At 36.8% G+C, this 19285-nt stretch overlaps 1 protein-coding gene across 5 annotated transcripts in view; it reads left to right on the top strand.

The window, feature by feature from the left end:
• WNK3 (WNK lysine deficient protein kinase 3) overlaps positions 1-19285 on the top strand; it is a 165182-nt gene that overhangs the window by 132507 nt on the left and 13390 nt on the right. For 4 of the 5 annotated variants that reach the window (XM_058712224.1, XM_058712225.1, XM_058712223.1 and 1 more), the window contains exons 18-21: positions 1051-1282; positions 1679-1809; positions 2347-2969; positions 5878-6089. In XM_058712224.1, coding sequence (XP_058568207.1) covers positions 1051-1282; positions 1679-1809; positions 2347-2969; positions 5878-6089 — 1198 coding nt within the window. The remainder of the gene's footprint in view (positions 1-1050; positions 1283-1678; positions 1810-2346; positions 2970-5877; positions 6090-19285) is intronic. The other variant, XM_058712227.1, reaches the window with a different exon arrangement.

Below are 19285 nucleotides of genomic sequence, written 5' to 3'. Positions count from 1 at the left end.
TGATTCAGTTATTACTTATTAAAATTTTTCTGTAATTTAAGTGGGACCAGTGCAACATTTTCTAAATTATAATATTATTGAGAGGGTTTTTTTTCTCTCTTCAAGAAAGTAGCATTATTACTAGTCCAAAATGGGACTTTAGAAAATAAGAACTGATTGATCAGAATTTTAATAACTGTTGACATGCCCTAAGTGTTAATAATGCTGATTTAAGACTCCAGTGTACTTAGTGCCACTTAGGCCATCCTTCTTGCAAACAAATGCTGAATCCCATTCTTTGAACTTTTTAAATACTCATTTGATTTTCTAGATTAGTAGAGACCATTTCCATATTTTCCAAAGTATTTGTGGTTGTGCATTTTTTATATTAATTATTATAGAGGATTTATTTTTAAAGTACTCATTTAGAATACAACAGTTAATTCTGGCATTTTGTTGGGAGGGATGGGAGGACAAGAGGAAAAACTGATTTTATAGCCAGCTATGGCCTGATATTAATAATATTTCTATCAAGAATTTGAAATACTTTTGAGGCCTATTGTAAGATTCTGTGTGCTTACATAAAGTTAAGAAATTTGATTTGGTAATATTTCTCTATAAATATAAATGCCTAGATATCTTGTTTTTCTGTTTTCATGTGTATTAGGCATCTTTAACTCTGTTGAATAATATGAGCATAAATGAAAAGTTTCCTTTTAAAAGCATAGGGTTTCAGTAACCTTTTTTAGTAAATGAAACATATGAAGGAAACAATTTTAGTTTTCAGTTTTCAAAGTTGTTATAATAAAAAATATCCTAGGCTGGAAGATTTATATTCTGCTCTTTTATTTATCTTAAGTCTAATATTTTTAAAGAAAGGAGAAGGATTAATTCCTATAAGTTGAATACTTCAGATTCATTGTGATGAATAAATGCTATTAATGCAAGTATACATAGCATTCTATTTTTGATGACTGATTAGTCAATGCAAGAAACTCTAATGGTATAAGCAACTGATTCACCATGTCAAAATTATTACCATTTTGGTTTTTCTCTTTTTGTCTCCATTAGGAGATGTCTCCAGATGCTTCACTTCCAGGGGATCCAGAGACCTATCCTGCTGCTGTGTCAAGTGGTGGAGCCATTCATCTGCAGACAGGAGGTGGATATTTTGGCCTAAGCTTTACTTGTCCTAGTCTCAAAAATCCTATTAGCAAGAAATCCTGGACTCGCAAATTAAAAAGCTGGGCATACAGGCTACGGCAGTCAACCAGCTTTTTCAAGAGATCAAAAGTCCGTCAAGGTAGTGTGCTTACAGTCAGGGACATAGACTAGGTAACATCACTTTTCATTTACTTCTGTTTTTTTTGTTTGTTTGTTCATATACAGATCTTACCACTTCTTCCACGTAGCCCATGTATGTGACGTGTCCCATTAATGTCATTGCCATTTTATTTTTACTTTTGTAACTAATTTGGTTTTACAGTTATTCATTTCACGTAGATACTAAGTCTCGGGATAAATCATACGTCTGATTTTGAGTTAGGGACTTCTACAATGTTGCTTATTACATTAACACTTTTTAATTATCTAGCAGGGTTTAAGCTTTTCTACTTTTCTTCATTTTTGGTAATGTAAACAAATTTAGTCTTAATAAACAATTTTCTCTTTTCTGCTTACAATTTTGCAAAACTTACAGTGGAAACAGAAGATATGAGATCAGCAGTTGCTCCTGATCCCATTCCTCTGACAGGAGAGTCCACAGCTGATACTAGGGCTTTGAGTAGATGCAAAGTGATGAGTGGATCATTTCAGCGGGGTCGATTCCAGGTTTGTGTTCTTTGGTTGAATCTTTATCTACAAGGGCATTGTAAAAGGTAATAGTATTGAAGATCTTGGTATGTAGATGATCCTTATTTTCAGTGTAGATTAATGTCATATTTAATACACATCCCCTTACCTTTTGTAGCCTTCCAATAAAGGTGAGTCTAAAGAAATGGGGATTTTTGTAGCTGGAAAAGAGCACAGAAATGAGTCATCATTTTGGTGGGGGGTGATTGGGTCATCTTTTTAATAAATCTAATTTCTTATCCTTTAGAATCTCAGCAACTTGAATTATTGAATTTTTTTTAATTGTGGAATTTTGTTTGAGCAATATGAAGCCAATTTTCTTTACCCAAGGGGCCCACTTAAAAGACTTTGAATATGGGAATTCTAAATGTGGCTTTTAAATTTTGGTATCATTGATAAATATACATCACAGCACACCATCCACTTGTCTGTACCATATTTTGATATTGAATTTCTTTGTGGGTTTACTCTTTGGTTAGATAGAGCCAGCCACTTTTGCCTTTTTTTGTATCTCAGGTGATTACAGTTCCTCAGCAGCAGTCAGTGAAAGTGACATCTTTTGGAATAGAACACATACCAGCATTCAATAAAATGACAACCCATTCTAGTGAAGAAGTTCTAGCCTTTACTGAAATAGCCAAGTCTCAGTTAGTGAAAATGGAACCTTCCATGTGCAATCCACAAACTTCACTTTCTTCTCAGAAGTTACGAGCTCATTGTGAAACCTTTAAAGGAGATAAAAGAATTGCCAAACAAGGTGACAACTACTCATCTTTCAACACAGCTTGTGAGACTGATGTATCTTTGATGACCCCAGAAAAGGAACTGGAAGAAAACTCAGCCACGGGAAGTAGTATGCATTCTGGACTTGAACTATTGCTTAAAGAGAGAGAGACATTTACTGCTGGGAAACATCCTAGCTCTGATAATGAATTTTCAGCCGCTCTTGCTGGCAGAGGGAGGTCAGTGGCAAAGACTGCTCCAGTGAGTGATCAGTGCTTACCACTCCGTGAAGAAAAAACCTTTGCTCAAACACAGAGCTCACTCTTCTATTCACCATCTTCTCCAATGAGCAGTGATGATGACTCAGAAATAGAGGATGAGGATTTGAAGATGGAGCTTCAAAGATTACGAGAAAAGTAAGGATTGTTTCTCTTTTTTAAAAAAAATTTTTTTTGAGGTTTATTTTTGAGAGAAATAGAGCATGAATGGGGGAGGAGCAGAGAGAGAGGGAGACACAGAATCCAAAGCAGGCTCCAGGCTCTGAGCTGTTAGCACAGGGCCCGACGTAGGGCTCGAACTCAGGAGCTGTGATATCATGACCTGAGCCGAAGTTGGACGCCCAACCGACTGAGCCACCCAGACACCTCAGGATTGTTTCTCGTTTGTCACAAATCTGAGTGCCCCAAATTCTATAGAACAAAGTGTTTGACAGATAGCTAATTTACAATTGGTGACATTTTAATGACTGAAAATTGTTGATGATTGAGAACTGCAAAGATACCGTCAGATCTCCCAGGTTAAGGTCTCAGTCCCACAGATGCCAATCATAAGTCCAGGCGGTGTTACCTATGCTTCTGACCAACCTGTTTGTTATAAATCAAAGGCTCCCAGAAACCCTTCGTTGGGTTCAGTTAATTTACTAGAGTGGCTTACAGAACTCAGGAGAACAGTTTAGTTTACTTACTAGATTATCAATTTATTATAAAAGGACACAACTGAGGAATAGTCAGATGGCAAGGTGTAGGGGAAGGGGCATGGAGCTTCCATACCCTCTTGGGAGTGACACTCTCCTAACACCTTCATGTGTTTACCAACCTAGAAACTCTCCAAACCCTATAGTTCAGGGATTTTTATGAAAGCTTCATTATGGTAGGCACAATTGATTAAATCATTGGCCGCTGGCGACTAATAAATTCAGTCTGTAGCTTCTGTCCACTCCCCGGAGGTGGAGTGGGAGGGGCTGAAAGTCCCACTGTAATCACTGAGTTGGTTCTCCTGGCAAGCAGTCTCCATCCTTAGGGGCTTTTTAAAAGTAAGGTCATTAATATAAACTCAGGTGTGATTCCAAGGGGCTTGTGATAAATAAGATTCCTTTCACCTTTATCACTCTGGAGCTATTTTAGGAACTGGAGCTATTTGAGGAAAACAGACCAAATATTAAAACGAAAGATTCTCCCACTGTTCTTTGTAGCTTAGGAAATTATAAGAGTTTTCAGAATTAGGTGCCAGGAACAGGGATAAAGATGTTAATATAAATCATAATATCACAACAGTAATAAAGCACACTAAACAGTCTCATACTTCTCATGCCCTGATCTCATTTCTCAGAGGCAACCACTGTGAACTGTTTGGTATGCCTGACCTGTAATTTTTCTATGCATTTACAAATACATACTTTTTGCTTTTTATAAAAGTGGGGTAATATATGTCATTCTAAATTTTTTTACTTAACATTGTTGTGCACGTGTGTGTGTGTGTGTGTGTGTATACACACGTTTGCACAAATAGTCTTTGCTCCATACATTAGAATAGCCAAAGTTTATTTAATCCCTCATTAATGGACATTTCAGTTTTATTCCATGTTTTTCTTATGTAAACAATTTAAATAAAAACTTGAAATGTTAAAAAAAAGAAAAATAATGTTGAAGTACACAAAGTTAAACATCCTTACATTTTTACATACTTATGTATTTTTTGTAGGATAGATACCCAAAAATAGAATTTCTGGGTTAAAAGGTATGTGCACATGAAATTGATAGATACTGCTAAAATTGTTGTCCAAGGTAGCTATATCATTTTATACACCAAACAAAAATATATGAAAGTGGGGCGCCTTGCTAGCTCAGTCATAATCATGAGTTCAAGCCCCAAGGTTGGGTGTAGAGATTACTTTAAAAAATATATGAGAGCCTGTCTTCCCACTTCTTAACCAACTGAGCCACCCAAGTGCCCCATCTGTCTTCCCATTTCTTAGCAACATTTTTTTTGAATGTTTATTTATTTTTGAGAGAGAGACAGAGAGAGACAGATAGACAGACAGAGCATGAGTGCGGGAGAGGCAGAGAGAGAGGGAGACACAGAATCCAAAGCAGGCTCCATCCAGGCTCCGAGCTGTCAGCACAGAACCCAACACAGGGTTCAAACTCCTGAACCGTGAGATCATTACCTGAGCCAAAGTTGGACACTCAACCGAGCCACCCAGGTGCCCCAACATTGGACTGGATATTATTGATCCTTTTTCTTTTACTCCAATCAGATGAATTTAAAAATTTTTCTTAAAAAATAATTTTATTCTCCCAGTTAAAAGTGAAGTTGTACATCATCTCATGTTTAATTGGCTACTTGTATTTCCTCTTCCTTGGAGTCACCTTCTCATATTCTTTCCCCTTTTTCCTATTACATTTCTTTTTTTTTCTCTTATTGAGTTTTAGGAACTATTTGTGTATTCTGTGAATCTTTTACTATATGTTGAATACATTTTCTTGTTTATATTTGCAACATATAATAAAGAAAAGGTTAATATTACTAATACTGTGTGACTTTAAATTTTGTTTTGTTGTCTTTCACTATATTGAAGTTTTAGAAATTTTTTCTTGTCAATTTGTTTACTTTTTTCATTTTATTAAAATCATTTCACAGATTTTTAAATTTATTTTAAGACAGAGAGAGAGAGCACCCAAGAGAGGAGGGGAATGGCAGAGAGGGAGGGAGAGAGAGAATCCCAAGCAGTCCCTACCCCCATCAGCACAGAGCCAGAGACAGGGCTGGATCTCATGAACCATGAGATGACCTGAGCCAAAATCAAGAGTCAGACGCTTAACCAAGTGAGCCACGTAGGCACTCCAGTTTGTTTAATTTTTTCTTAATGTCTGATTAATGTTGTGCTTAGGAAAGCATATCCCATCCTAAAACTGTGAATAGTCTTTATTTTTACATTCTTAATCTAAATTCCTTGTTAAACTTTACTTGTATTGCATAGAGTTTTTTGGCTTATCTGTATGGTGTCAGTGCTATTAAAATGCTTTCTGCATTATTTTCATTTAGACACATTCAGGAGGTGGTAAATCTTCAAACCCAGCAGAATAAGGAGCTGCAAGAGCTCTATGAACGCCTTCGGGCAATTAAAGATAGCAAAATCCAATCATCAGAGGCTCCTTTGCCACCATCATCACCACGTAGACCAAGATCTTTCAAAAGCAAACTTCGCAGCCGCCCCCAGTCCTGGACACATGTGGACAATGTCGCAGTTGCCACAGGTAAAGCGGTCCTGAAAGTGGTTTTAAAAAACTGGTGAAAGATCAGCAAAATTAGAAATATAATGATATTAAGTTTATTTCTTATTAAGCTAATACGCTCTAAAGAAGTGCACATTATCCTGAGATTCTTTTCTACCTTTTTGGTATTAAGTACTCTTTTATGAAATAATGGTGAGGATAGATGATAGATTCTGGAGAGCATGTGAGTGTGTTTTATGTTTTTATTTGGGAAACAAACACCTGGAAGCCCAATTTCTTTTCTTTTTTTTTTTTTACATATGAAATTTATTGTCAAATTGGTTTCCATACAATACCCAGTGCTCATCCCAACAGGTGCCCTCTTCAATACCCATCACCCACCCTCCCCTCCCTCCCACTCCCCATCAACCCTCAGTTTGTTCTCAGTTTTTAAGCGTCTCTTATGTTCTGGCTCCCTCCCTCTCTAACCTCTTTTTTTTCCTTCCCTTCCCCCATGGTCTTCTGTTAAGTTTCTCAGGATCCACATAAGAGTAAAACCATATGGTATCTGTCTTTCTCTGTATGACTTATTTCACTTAGCATAACACTCTCCAATTCCATCCATGTTGCTACAAAAGGCCATATTTCATTCTTTCTCAAAGAAGCAGCGAGACAATGAACTCCAGGTAGTGAGGTAAAAAAAATCCTGCAACAATAGTATTCCACAGGTGACTAAGGTTCTGTTTATTTTATTTTACTCTTTTTTTCCTTCTTTTCTCCAGAGTGGATTTCTCCATTAATTGATCTTCTTGTTGGCTGATTCTTTATTTTGCCCTCCCATATCTGTTGTTGAGCCATTCTAGTGAATTTTTTATTTCACTTATTGTACTTTTAAACTCCAGAATTTGTTTTTTGAAATAATTTCTATCTCTATTGATATTCTCTATTTGATTTGAGACATTGTTATCATACTTTCCTTTAAATTTTTAGGCATAGTTTCCTTAAATTTGAATACAGGCTTTGTCTACTAAGACCAAAATCTAGGCCCCCTTCAGGATGTTTTTGTTGACTTTTTTTGTCTGTATGTGTGGCATATGTTCCTATTTCTTTGCATGTCTCTTAATTTTGTGATAAAAACTGGACACTATAGGTAATATATTGTAACAGCTCTAGATTCAGATTCTTCCACCCTCTTCCCCACCAAGGCCTGTTGTATTTTGTTTATTATTGTTCTGGCATTTTCTGGGTATTGGTTATTTGTTTAGTGATTTTCCAACACTACTCTATATTCCCTGCAGTGTAGGCCATTGAGTTCTTTGCAACTTAAAAAAAAATTTGTTTTGGGGGGCACCTGGTGCCTCAGTCAGTTAAGCATCCAACTGAGGTCACGATCTCACATTTGCAAGTTCAAGCCCCACATCAGGCTCTGTGCTCACAGCTCAGAGCCTGGAGCCTGCTTCAGATTCTGTCTCCCTCTCTCTCTGCCCTTCCCCCACTCACACTCTGTCTCTCTCTCAAAAATAAATAAACATTAAAAAAAATTTTTTTAATTTTGTTGGGGTGCCTGGGTGGCTCAGTTGGCTAAGCATCTGACTCTTGATATCGGTTTAGGTCATGATCTCGGGGTTTGTGAGGTTGACCCCACATCTGACTCTGCGCTGATTGCTCAGAGCCTGCTTGGGATTTTCTACCTGCTTCTCTCTCTGCCCCTCCCCTGCTTGCGCGTGCTCTTCTCAGAATAAATAAGTAAACTTAAAAATAAATAAAAATGAATTTAAAAACTTTGTTTTTATTTTTAAGCCTGGCATGCTAAGGTTCATACCTGGGTCAGTACATTTAGTGGTGAGCCAATGATTGGCCAGAAGATTTCATTAAATGACTCATCTGGATATTTTTGCCAAGGGAATCTCTGTGAGAAGGCACACTTTCTAGCTTTACTTTACAAGACAACTTTTGAATTTCTTTCCTGCTTGTCCAGGAACTGAAGTGCAGCCAGAATTGAGTGGTTGGTACTTTTTCCTTTCTTAGGTCTTTCCTGGCTTGCCAGACATTTATATTCCCAGGAATATGTCAGAGGTTTTAAAAGTTTCCTATGGTCACCTAATTGCCCTAGAATTTTTTTTTAATTCTAGGCCAGACTCTTGTTTGTCCCAGCTGAATCACTGCATCTGAGTTGTTGCCAGCGCTTTCCTATTGTTTCAGTAATGCCCTGGAGGTAGCTCCCTACCCTCCCCCACTCCCCAGACCCAGCCTGCCTGGGCTGACCTGAGCTCTAAGTGAAACCAAATATCTACCACACTCTAAGAATAGAGATTTTTCTGGGTTGTTGCAAGTTCAGATGACTGTGCTCTGGGGATGGTACTTTTAAGGGAACTCAAAAAGAGGTCTGGTCTCTATTGTCTGCAATGCTGCTGGCCTTTAGGTATCCCAACACTGACCTGGGAGGGAAGCCAGGAGGGGAATCCACAAGTTAAAATGTCACAGATCTCATTAGTTTGTCTTGAATAAATGATTTTTATTTCATTCTGTGTCTCTGGATAATTGTCAGAGTTCTGAAATGGCTTGAGTTGTTTTGCCCATATTTTTATTGTTTAAGAGCAAGTTCACCTAGGCCCTTATTCTGCATTTTTGAAGTCTTTCTCCTCCCTCTTTTTCTATTATCTGAAAGAGCTTGTGTTGAATTAGTACTATTTCTTCTTTAACTGTCTGGAAGAATTTTTCAATGAAACCACTTGGGTTCAGAGATTTCTATTTTGGGAACTTTTTCACTACAAATTCAAATTGTTTAATAGTAGTTACAAGATTTATTCAGGTTATACATTTCCTGTTGAGTAAGTTTTGGTAGTTTGTGGTTTTTGAGGTTTGGTCCATTTCATCTAAGTTGTTTAATCTTTGTGTTTATTGTTATGCCCAGAATTTGTGATCCCCAAAGACCACCAGGGAGCCGAGTCCGATACAAAAGCAAAAGAGCCTTTATTCGAGCTAGCTCAAGCTCAATCCCCTACCTGCACCCACGCAGCGGTGAGATACTGGGGAGAGAGAGTGAGTTTCAAAAGCACAAAGGTTTTATTGGGGTCTAGGGGCAGTTGGTGAGGTAATGGCTGTGGCCTCAGCCGATTGGCTGGGGAAGGGTCGTGGCCTCGGCCAATTGGCTGGGGAAGGGTCGGAGTCCTGTTATGCAGGTTGCCGGGCGTGTTTTGATCGGGAAGTTTGAATGGGTGAGCGGGGAGGTTACTCAAGGGGAGGAGGCGTGGTCAAGGTGGAGGACACAGAACAAGATGGAGGTGGCCGGCGTAGGTCCGCCGTTTCATTTATAATTGTTTATTATCTTTTTAATGTCTTGGGAACCTGTAGTGACATCACCTATTTCTGATATTTGTAATTTGTATCTTCTCTTTTTTTTCTTTGTCAGTCTTGACAGAGGTTTATCAATTTTATTGATCTTTTCAAAGATATCCGGTGTTTGCTTTTATTGTTTTTTTCTACTGTTTTCCTGTTTTAAATTTCATTGATTTCTGCTCTTCATTATTTTCTTCCTTTTACACATGCTTTGTTTTTATTTTGCCCTTTCTCTAGTTTCTTTGAATGGAAGCGAAGATCATTGATGTGTGAGACCTCTTTCATTTTTTTAATACAAGCATTTAATGCTATAAACTTTCCTAAAAGTACCACTTTGGCTACATCTACTATGATTTTTTAAAATTAAGCTTTATTGGTGGGGGGAAGTTTTAGATTTACAGAAAACTTATTAAGATAGTACAGAGAATAGTTTCCTAAGATAGTACTGAGAGTACCCCACACCCAGTTTCCCCAATTACTAACATCTTACATTAGTATGGTACACTTGTCACAACTAATAAACCAATCTTGATACATTATCATTAACTATAGTCCATATTTTACTCTGATCTCCTTAGTTTTTACCTTATCTTTCTTCTGTCCCAAGATCCCATCCAGGTTATTATGTTATATTTAATGTTCATGCCCCTTTGGGCTTTTCTTGGTTCTAACAGGTTCTCAGAACTTCCTTGTTTTTGATGACTCTGAAAGTTTTGAGGAGTACTAGTCAGTTATTTTGTAGAATTTTGTTTTTGAAGGCTTCTTTGTTTACTGGCACCAGAAGAGGCTAATTTTGTATATTTCCTGCGCCAGTCTTAAAAGCCACCATTTCCAAAAGGAATTGTAATTCCTTTTATTGGAGAATAGACTAGAAACCAAGATCTGGGTGCCTGGTATGCATTATAATTGCTACTGGGGTATCATTGCTTTCAAGTTTTCTTTGCTGACAGATAAGGAAATACATGTATGCATACTAACTGACATATCCATATCTATGAATATTTCCATATGTAAACATATGTATCCATAGTAAGGTAAACATGCATTCATATTGCTATCTCTAAGTTTAATCCATTACCACATGGATCATTATAGCCTTCTCTCCTTGTTTGTCTGTAACCTCCCACTCCAAAAGTGAGAAACCTGGCTCCCACCGTCCTCCATCCATTTACTTAATTCTTTAATTCCAGTATAAGGTATCATGGTTTCAGAATTGTGAACTTACACCCCAGTGGGAAACACATGTATCAACTACAATATAGTGCTGGTGTGCAGTTTCGTTTGCCTTTGACATTGTAGGTGTCACTCATTTCCAAAGTTATGTAGGTCAGCACTTATTTCTCTACTCCATTATGGTATGTTCCTTTATACATTGTAATGATTAGAGTCTTTTGTCACATTCTGCAATCCCCTGACCTCCTAAATGATTTTTTAATAATTTGCACACAGTGAGGTTTACTCTTTGTTCTCTAGCATTCCCTAGGTTTCGATGTTGTATTTTGGGTTATTTTTTTCAGTTCCAAATTTTTTTGATTTGCCTTGAGAGTTCCTTTTTGTTCCATAGTTTATTTTGGTAATATGATGTTTAGTTTCCAAGTGTTTTGAGATTTTATTGTTATCCCTTTGTTACTCATTTGTACTTTACTTTCATTATGACCAGAAAATATATTTCCAATCATTTTGATTCCTCTTAATTTCTTAAGGTTGGTTTTATGACCCAGGATATGGTCTATTTTGGTGAATGTTTTATGTGCAATTGAAAATAATGTATAGCCCTGTTTTTGAGTAGAGTGTTCTCTAAATATCAGATCTAGATGTTTGAATTAGGTATTGTTCAGTTATTCTGTATCCTTGCTCATTTGCTGTCCACTACTTCTATTGTTTACTGAGAGAAGAGTGTAAGAGACTCCAACTGTAATTGTGGATTTGTCCAAAGGAATGTAGAAACCTTATATCCATAAAGGTCTCTTCCTTCTTTATAATTGTCTTATGTACTACATCTAATATATGGTAAACTCCATCACACAGTGTTATAATTCAGTTTTGCTTGAGTTTCAGAATTCTAAAGAAGAATGTACTTACTCTCTTATCTACCATTTTGTTGGTCTTCCTTCATTCCTACTCTTTCATGTTTCCCACTACTATAATCTCCCTCTGTTCGAAGAATTTCCTTTAGTTAGAACAGGTCTGCTGGTGACTAATACTGTTAATTTTTTTTTATCTGAGAATGTCTTTTTTCACCTTAATTCCTGAAGGATATTTTTATTGCATATAGAATTCTGAGTTGACAGTTCTGTCTTTTAGCATTTAAAAAATTCTGTGCCACTTACTTTTGGCTTCCATGATTTATGATGAGAAATCTATAGATATTTGGATCATTGTTTTCCTGTATGAAATGCATTGTGTTGCTCTGGTTGCTTTAAGAATTTTTCCCTTCTTATTTTTCAGCACTTTTTCAGTTTCAGTTTTAGCAATTATAATGTGTTTAGACAGGAGTTTCTTTGTGTTTTATCCTGTTTGGGGTTCACCGACCTTCTTGAATATGTTGTAGGTTTATGTCTTTTGCCAAAATTAGCAAATTTCAGTTTATATGTCTTCAAATATCTTTTTTCTTATCACCTCTTTTTTTCACTTTGCTTCTGGGACTCTGATGACATAAATTTTTGATGTTTTGCTATTGTCCCATAGGTCCCTTAGTTTCTGTTCATGCTTGTTTTTCAATCTTATTTCTCTCTCAAAATTGAAATGTCTTCTGTCATCTCCCTTTTGCTATTGCCATCCAAGGAGAGTTTTTGTTTTTTGGTTATTTTATTTTTTGGTTCTAAAATTTCCTGTATGTTCTCTTCTTTACCTATTTCTTTACTGAGGCTTTCTACTTTGCTTAGTTTCAACAGTTTTTGTGATTTGAGCTATTTGAGCATTTTTATCATTGCAGCTTTAAAAAGTCTGTTAGAGGGGCGCCTGGGTGGCTCAGTCTGTTGAGCATCCAACTTCTGTTCAGGACCTGATCTCATGGTTTGTGAGTTCAAGCCTCGCATTGGGTTTGCTCACTGCTGTCAGCACAGAGCCTGCTTTAGGATTCTCTGTCCCCCTCCTCCTCTCTCTCTCTCTCTCTCTCTCTCTCTCTTTCTCTCTCTCTTTCTCTCTCTCTCTCTCTGCTTGCTCTCTGTCTCTTCCCAAAATAAACAAATAGAAAAAAATTAAAAGCCTTTGTTAGATAATTCCAACATCTGTATCATCCTGAATAGTATCTGTTGATTATCTTTTCCCATGTGAGTTGGAATTGTCCTGGTTCTGTGTATGCCAAATCATGTTTGATTTTATTTTGGACATTTTGAGTATTCTGTTATGAGACTCTGGTGTCTTTTAAATATCCTATCTAGAATGTAGATTTTTTTTTTTATACGAAGTGATTGACCCAGTTATTTTTTTCCTTGAGTTCTAGCCTATCTTTTGTGGTCTCTTGTTCCAATGTCAGTTCAGTTGCATTGCCTCTGTGGCACACATGTGGGTCTCACAGTGGTCCGTCTCAGTCTTTGGCAGTTGTCTGTTATTTCAGTTCTCATGTCTTTGGCATGCTGTATTTTTCATTGCTAAGAGAAAAAAAAAGCATGCTCAAGTGTGCCCCCTTATAATAGGAAGAGAGCATAAGGAAGTCTGTGCAGTAATTTCTCTACATTCCTGTGTCTTTTCCCTTGTTGATTCTATCATGCATCTTTTCACTATAATAAACTTAGCTGTGAATACAACTATATGCTGAGTCCTGTGAGACCTTCGACTGAATCACTGAATCTGTGAGTAGTCTTGGGAACCCTGAAACATAATTGCATTATACAATCTCAATCCTCAAAACACCTGTAAGGTAGGTAGAAATTAATGTCTGTCTCTTATAGGCAAGAAGAAAAGTTCGTAAGATTAAACAACTTTCCTAAAACCTCAGTTCATAATAGAGGGAATCCAAATCTGTTTGACCCCAAAACCTTGGTTCTTCACTGTTATTCTACATTGCCTGCCAATACTAGAAAGCGTGTCCGCAGTGGGTTGAGGAGAGGCAATGGAAGATCATAGAGGGTAATAGTGGTCTGAGACTACTACATGTGGGATATAGTATTTGAGTTGGTCTTGAAGGATAAATGGACAAGATTAAAATTGGTCAAGTGTAGTGGGAAGAGAATTGTCTATAGGTAGAATTGCATGATATAAAGACATGCAAGTGATAAAATGCAAGGTTTATTTGCAAGAAAGAGAATATAACAGTTGGGTTGAAATGGAGGGTTTACATTAGAAGGTTTTCTTACATACTTTAAAAAAACAACTTTTGGCAACTGCCATACCTTGTCTGTGCTACACTTTGATAGCATATATCTGATGTAACACATAATTATATATTTAAGCTTAATAAATGAGATGTTATATTTGTTTAAGGATAATGAAAAACATAATATATTTGTTCTGCAGAGACAACCATGACTACTACCAAAAATTTCATCACCTAAACAAGTTAAATACCCACTGTTGTTAGTATTAAGAAGCCATTAAAGTGGGAGGGGCTGGGTTTTTTGAGAAGAGGAGTGAAATGCTGAAAACAGCATTTAACTGATACTAATCTGGTGGCAATGTGAAGAGTGTATTGGCCAGAGCTAGGGAGCAAGTCCATTTAGATCACTGTAATAGCATTCCATGTATGAGGTGATTAAGAGCTTAGAGAACTGTGGAAGTGAAAATAGACAAAAGATCTTGTATAGGATGAATTACCATGATGTGGTGATAAACTGGATATATATATGTTTAGGGGGAGATCCAAAGGTTCTGAGTCTGAGTGGTTCAGAGAAAATGTAATACCTTTCACAGAAATTTACATGAACTGTTATGCCAAGGCCATGATAGGTTTGATTCTAGGTGTATTGAATTGAATAACTTGACATCCATTTGGAAAAGCACATTTGGGAGTTACTTTTTAAATTGGATTGAAGAGGGGTCAAGGTTTGAGATAAGAGATGGAAACATTTACAGTTGGGTGATCACTAAAACTATGTGAATGGAAGCATTACCTTGGGAAAATACAAAACAAGAGCACCAAGGACCATACTCTGGTTTTATTCATTACATCAGTAGGAAATGAATATTAAAGATCAGCTTTGAAGTTATTAAGTAATGTTAATAAGTAATGTTAATATTTTTTAATAAATGCTAAAACATTTATTTGTACAGAACTTCTTTTCATGTAGGTATTTTCTAGTTTGTGAAATTTAAATTCAATGGTCTTTTAGGGACACCTGGGTGGCTCAGTTGGTTAAGCGTCCAACTTCAGCTTAGGTCGTGATCTCACGGTTCATGAATCTGAGCCCCGCATTGGGCTCTGTGCTAGTAGCTCAGAGCCTGGAGCCTGTTTCAGATTCTGTCTCCCTCTCTCTCTTCCCCTCCCCCACTCACACTCTCTTCTCTTCTCTTCTCTTCTCTTCTCTTCTCTTCTCTTCTCTCTCTCAAGAATAAATATTTTAAAAATTAATGTGGTCTTTTATAGTATGATATGATACTCTGAAATGAAATCAATAAATGTCCTTTTGTGTGTAAAGCATAGTTAGGCACTGGATAACATTCAAATAACATTTTTTTATTCTTGATAATTTTTGGAATGTATGTGTGTGTATATCTTTATGTTCCCTATTTAGGAATCTTGCCCTTACTTCCTATATCATTTAAAAACCTGTTTGGGGGCGCCTGGATGGGTCAGTCAGTTAAGTGTCCAGTTTTGGCTCAGGTCATGATCTCATGGTTCGTGGGTTAGAGCTCCGCATTGGGCTCTGTGCTGACAGCTCAGACCCTGGAGCCTGCTTCGGGTTCTGTGTCTCCCTCTCTCTCTGCCCCTCCCCTGCTCACATTTCTCTCTCTCTCTCTCTCTCTCTCTCTCTCTCTCTCTCTCTCTCTCTCAAAAATGAATAAACATTTAAAATAAATAAATAAATGCCTGTTTGGTTTGTTAATCATTTTTTCCTTGTTGGCTGTTGTGCCACTAGTGCACTCAATTAGTGCCACTAATTGAGTGTTCAAGATAAGAGTTGTACACAAGAATCCTGACATTGGGCTTTCCCTTAGTACAGAAATGTTCTTCAATGAATGACATTCAAACTTAGCTCTATGCAACAAATTTTTATCAGAAACAGAAGGGCACAAAAATACTCCTTAAGAGAAGCTGGGAGGGCAAAAATGCTGGCACTAATGTATATATGTTTCTGGCAATCTTCTCCATTTTACTCCTATCTGCTTCCATTTTTCCAGGGTAAGAAGACAATCTAAAAAGGCTTCAGCTCCAAAGTCTTCCCCAGTATTGTTGTGCTATTTATTCCATCACTGGAATTGACAGAGAATCAAATGAATGTGCAGAGGGATAACAGGGAAAAATATCTTTATTATAGGCTGACTTGTTGTCTTTGGGTTTTAAGTCTTAGAAAATGAGGTAATTCCAGAAAATTGGCATGTCATTTTGGTACCTCATGGTTGCCCCAAATTTAGTATACATAATTTTTTAAAACTCTTTTGTATATGTAAATATGGCCCGATTCATTAAACTCTTCTTAAGCAGTTTTCATTAATATGTTTTCATTTAATATTTAATCTCCTTGAATTTAAGCTTTCAGTAGTGCAGAGTTCATAGAGAATCACAGATTATGTATAAGAAATCATTGAGATTATCATGTTCTTCCTTACTAAGCAATTTCCCCATTCATTTATCAGTGTATTCTATGGGTTGCATGGTGCAATGGAAGGCACACTGCCCTGTCAGGATACCTGATTTCTAGCCCCAGCATATAGCCTCAACTTCTGGATCCCATTCTTCTCATCCAAAAAATAGGATGATACTTGCTGATCCTATATCATAGGACTGTTATAAGTTTCAAATATAATAAAGAAAATTACTTTGAAAGTGTTAATATGGAGGCTTCTTGCATTATCTTCTGCCATTTCCATATTTTTCATGATTAAAGTACTATAGCAAATGTACAAGAAATTTTCATATACTTATTTAATAAAATCCCTGAACATGTTATTGTGCCTAAATTTCACACTTCTATTTCCTAAAATTCATTTTAAACCCACTCTGTAAGTTTTGGCTTGTAAATCACAGGAATTAGTACTTCATGAATTTTTCCTATGAAAATGATTTAGCAAATGTGTACAATAGTACTAAATAATTTAAAGACATAGTGTGATGTTGATATTAGGAACCTTGTTGCTGACACAGATATCTGTAATTGGTTTGTTTCATTTATTGGGACACCTTATGCTCCAGAATTGATGAGGCTCACATACCATTTGCATTCTTGTTTCTGCCATTTGTTTATCATTAACAAACAAAAATATTGGTAAAAAAAATTAAATGAGATTCTAGTTTTCTGATGCTTGTTGAAAGTCTGTATGGTATATTGACAACAGAGAGCATACTTGTCTATGCTTAAAGTGTTCCAGGCCTGATTCAGCTGGTTATAAATTGGAAATCACTGTACTTTGTCTGGGCTTCATTTGCGCATTATAAAACAAGTAGTTTGGATTAGGCTTCTAAAGTCATTTTCCCTTTTAACATTCTATGTTTTTTTTTAAATGTGAAATTTATTGTCAAATTGGTTTCCATACAACACCCAGTGCTCATCCCAACAGGTGCCTTCCTCAATACCCATCACCCACCCTCCCCTCCCTCCCACTCCCCATCAACCCTCAGTTTGTTCTCAGTTTTTAAGAGTCTCTTATGCTTTGGCTCTCTCCCTCTCTAATCTCTTTTTTTTTCCTTTCTTCCCCATTGTCTTCTGTTAAGTTTCTCAGGATCCACATAAGAGTGAAAACATATGGTATCTGTCTTTCTCTGTATGACTTATTTCACTTAGCATAACACTCTCCAGTTCCATCCACGTTGCTACAAAAGGCCATAGTTCATTCTTTCTCATTGCCACGTAGTATTCCATTGTGTATATAAACCACAATTTGTTTATCCATTTGTCAGTTGATGGACATTTAGGCTCTTTCCATAATTTGGCTATTGTTGAGAGTGCTGCTATAAACATTGGGGTACAAGTGCCCCTATGCATCAGCACTCCTGTATCCCTTGGGTAAATTCCTAGCAGTGCTATTACTGGGTCATAGGGTAGATCTATTTTTACTTTTTTGAGGAACTTCCACACTGTTTTCCAGAGCGGCTGCACCAGTTTGCATTCCCACCAACAGTGCAAGAGGGTTCCCGTTTCTCCACATCCTCTCCAGCATCTATAGTCTCCTGATTCATTCATTTTAGCCACTCTGACTGGCGTGAGGTGGTATCTGAGTGTGGTTTTGATTTATATTTCCCTGATGAGGAGCAACGTTGAGCATCTTTTCATGTGCCTGTTGGCCATCCGGATGTCTTCTTTAGAGAAGTGTCTATTCATGTTTTCTTCCCATTTCTTCACTGGGTTATTTGTTTTTCGGGTGTGGAGTTTGGTGAGTTCTTTATAGATTTTGGATACTAGCCCTTTGTCCGATATGTCATTAGCAAATATCTTTTCCCATTCCATTGGTTGCCTTTTAGTTTTGTGGATTGTTTCTTTTGCTGTGCAGAAGCTTTTTATCTTCATGAGGTCCCAATAGTTCATTTTTGCTTTTAATTCCCTTGCCTTTGGGGATGTATCAAGTAAGAAATTGCTGTGGCTGAGGTCAGAAAGGTTTTTTTCCTACTTTCTCCTCTAGGGTTTTGATGGTTTCCTGTCTCACATTCAGGTCCTTTATCCATTTTGAGTTTATTTTTGTGAATAGTGTAAGAAATTGGTCAGTTTCATCCTTCTACATGTGGCTGCCCAGTTCTCCCAGCACCATATATTAAAGAGACTCTTTTTTCCATTGGATACTCTTTCCTGCTTTGTCAAAGATTAGTTGGCCATACGTTTGTGGGTCTAGTTCTGGGGTTTCTATTCTATTCCATTGGTCTATGTGTCTGTTTTTGTGCCAATACCATGCTGTCTTGATGATAACAGCTTTGTAGTAGAGGCTAAAGTCTGGTATTGTGATGCCTCCTGCTTTGGTCCTCAAAATTACTTTGGCTATTCGGGGCCTTTTGTAGTTCCATACAAATTTTAGGATTGCTTGTTCTAGCTTCGAGAAGAATGCTGGTGCAATTTTGATTGGGATTGCATTGAATGTGTACATAGCTTTGGGTAGTATTGACATTTTAACAATATTTATTCTTCCAATCCATGAGCATGGAATGTTTTTCCTTTTCTTTATATCTTCTTCAATTTCCTTCATAAGCTTTCTCTAGTTTTCAACATACAGATCTTTTGCATCTTTGGTTAGGTTTATTGCTAGGTATTTTGTGCTTCTTGGTGCAATTGTGAATGAGATCAGTTTCTTTATTTGTCTTCCTGTTGCTTCATTATTAGTGTATAAGAATGCAACTGATTTCTGTACGTTGATTTTGTATCCTGCGACTTTGGTGAATTCATGTATCAGTTCTAGCAGACTTTTGGTGGAGTCTATTGGGTTTTCTATGTATAATATCATGTCATCTGCAAAAAGTGAAAGCTTGATTTCATCTTTGCCAATTTTGATGCCTTTGATTTCCTTTTGTTGTCTGATTGCTGATGCTAGAACTTCCAACACTAGGTTAAACAACAGTGGTGAGAGTGGACATCCCTTTCGTGTTCCTGATCTCAGAGAGAAAGCTCTCATTTACCACATTGAGGATGATATTAGCTGTGGGCTTTTCATAAATGGCTTTTATGATGTTTGTATGTTCCTTCTATCCCAACTTTCTCAAGGGTTTTTATTAAGAAACGATGCTGAATTTTGTCAAATGCTTTTTCTGCATTGATTGACAGGATCATATGGTTCTTATCTTTTATTTTATTTTTTTTTAATTTTTTTTTATTTTTTTT

Source organism: Neofelis nebulosa, chromosome X (genome assembly GCF_028018385.1).
Source record: "Neofelis nebulosa isolate mNeoNeb1 chromosome X, mNeoNeb1.pri, whole genome shotgun sequence".
NCBI classification, from domain to species: Eukaryota; Metazoa; Chordata; class Mammalia; order Carnivora; family Felidae; genus Neofelis; species Neofelis nebulosa.
This window is presented reverse-complemented; position numbering and strand designations above follow the sequence as displayed.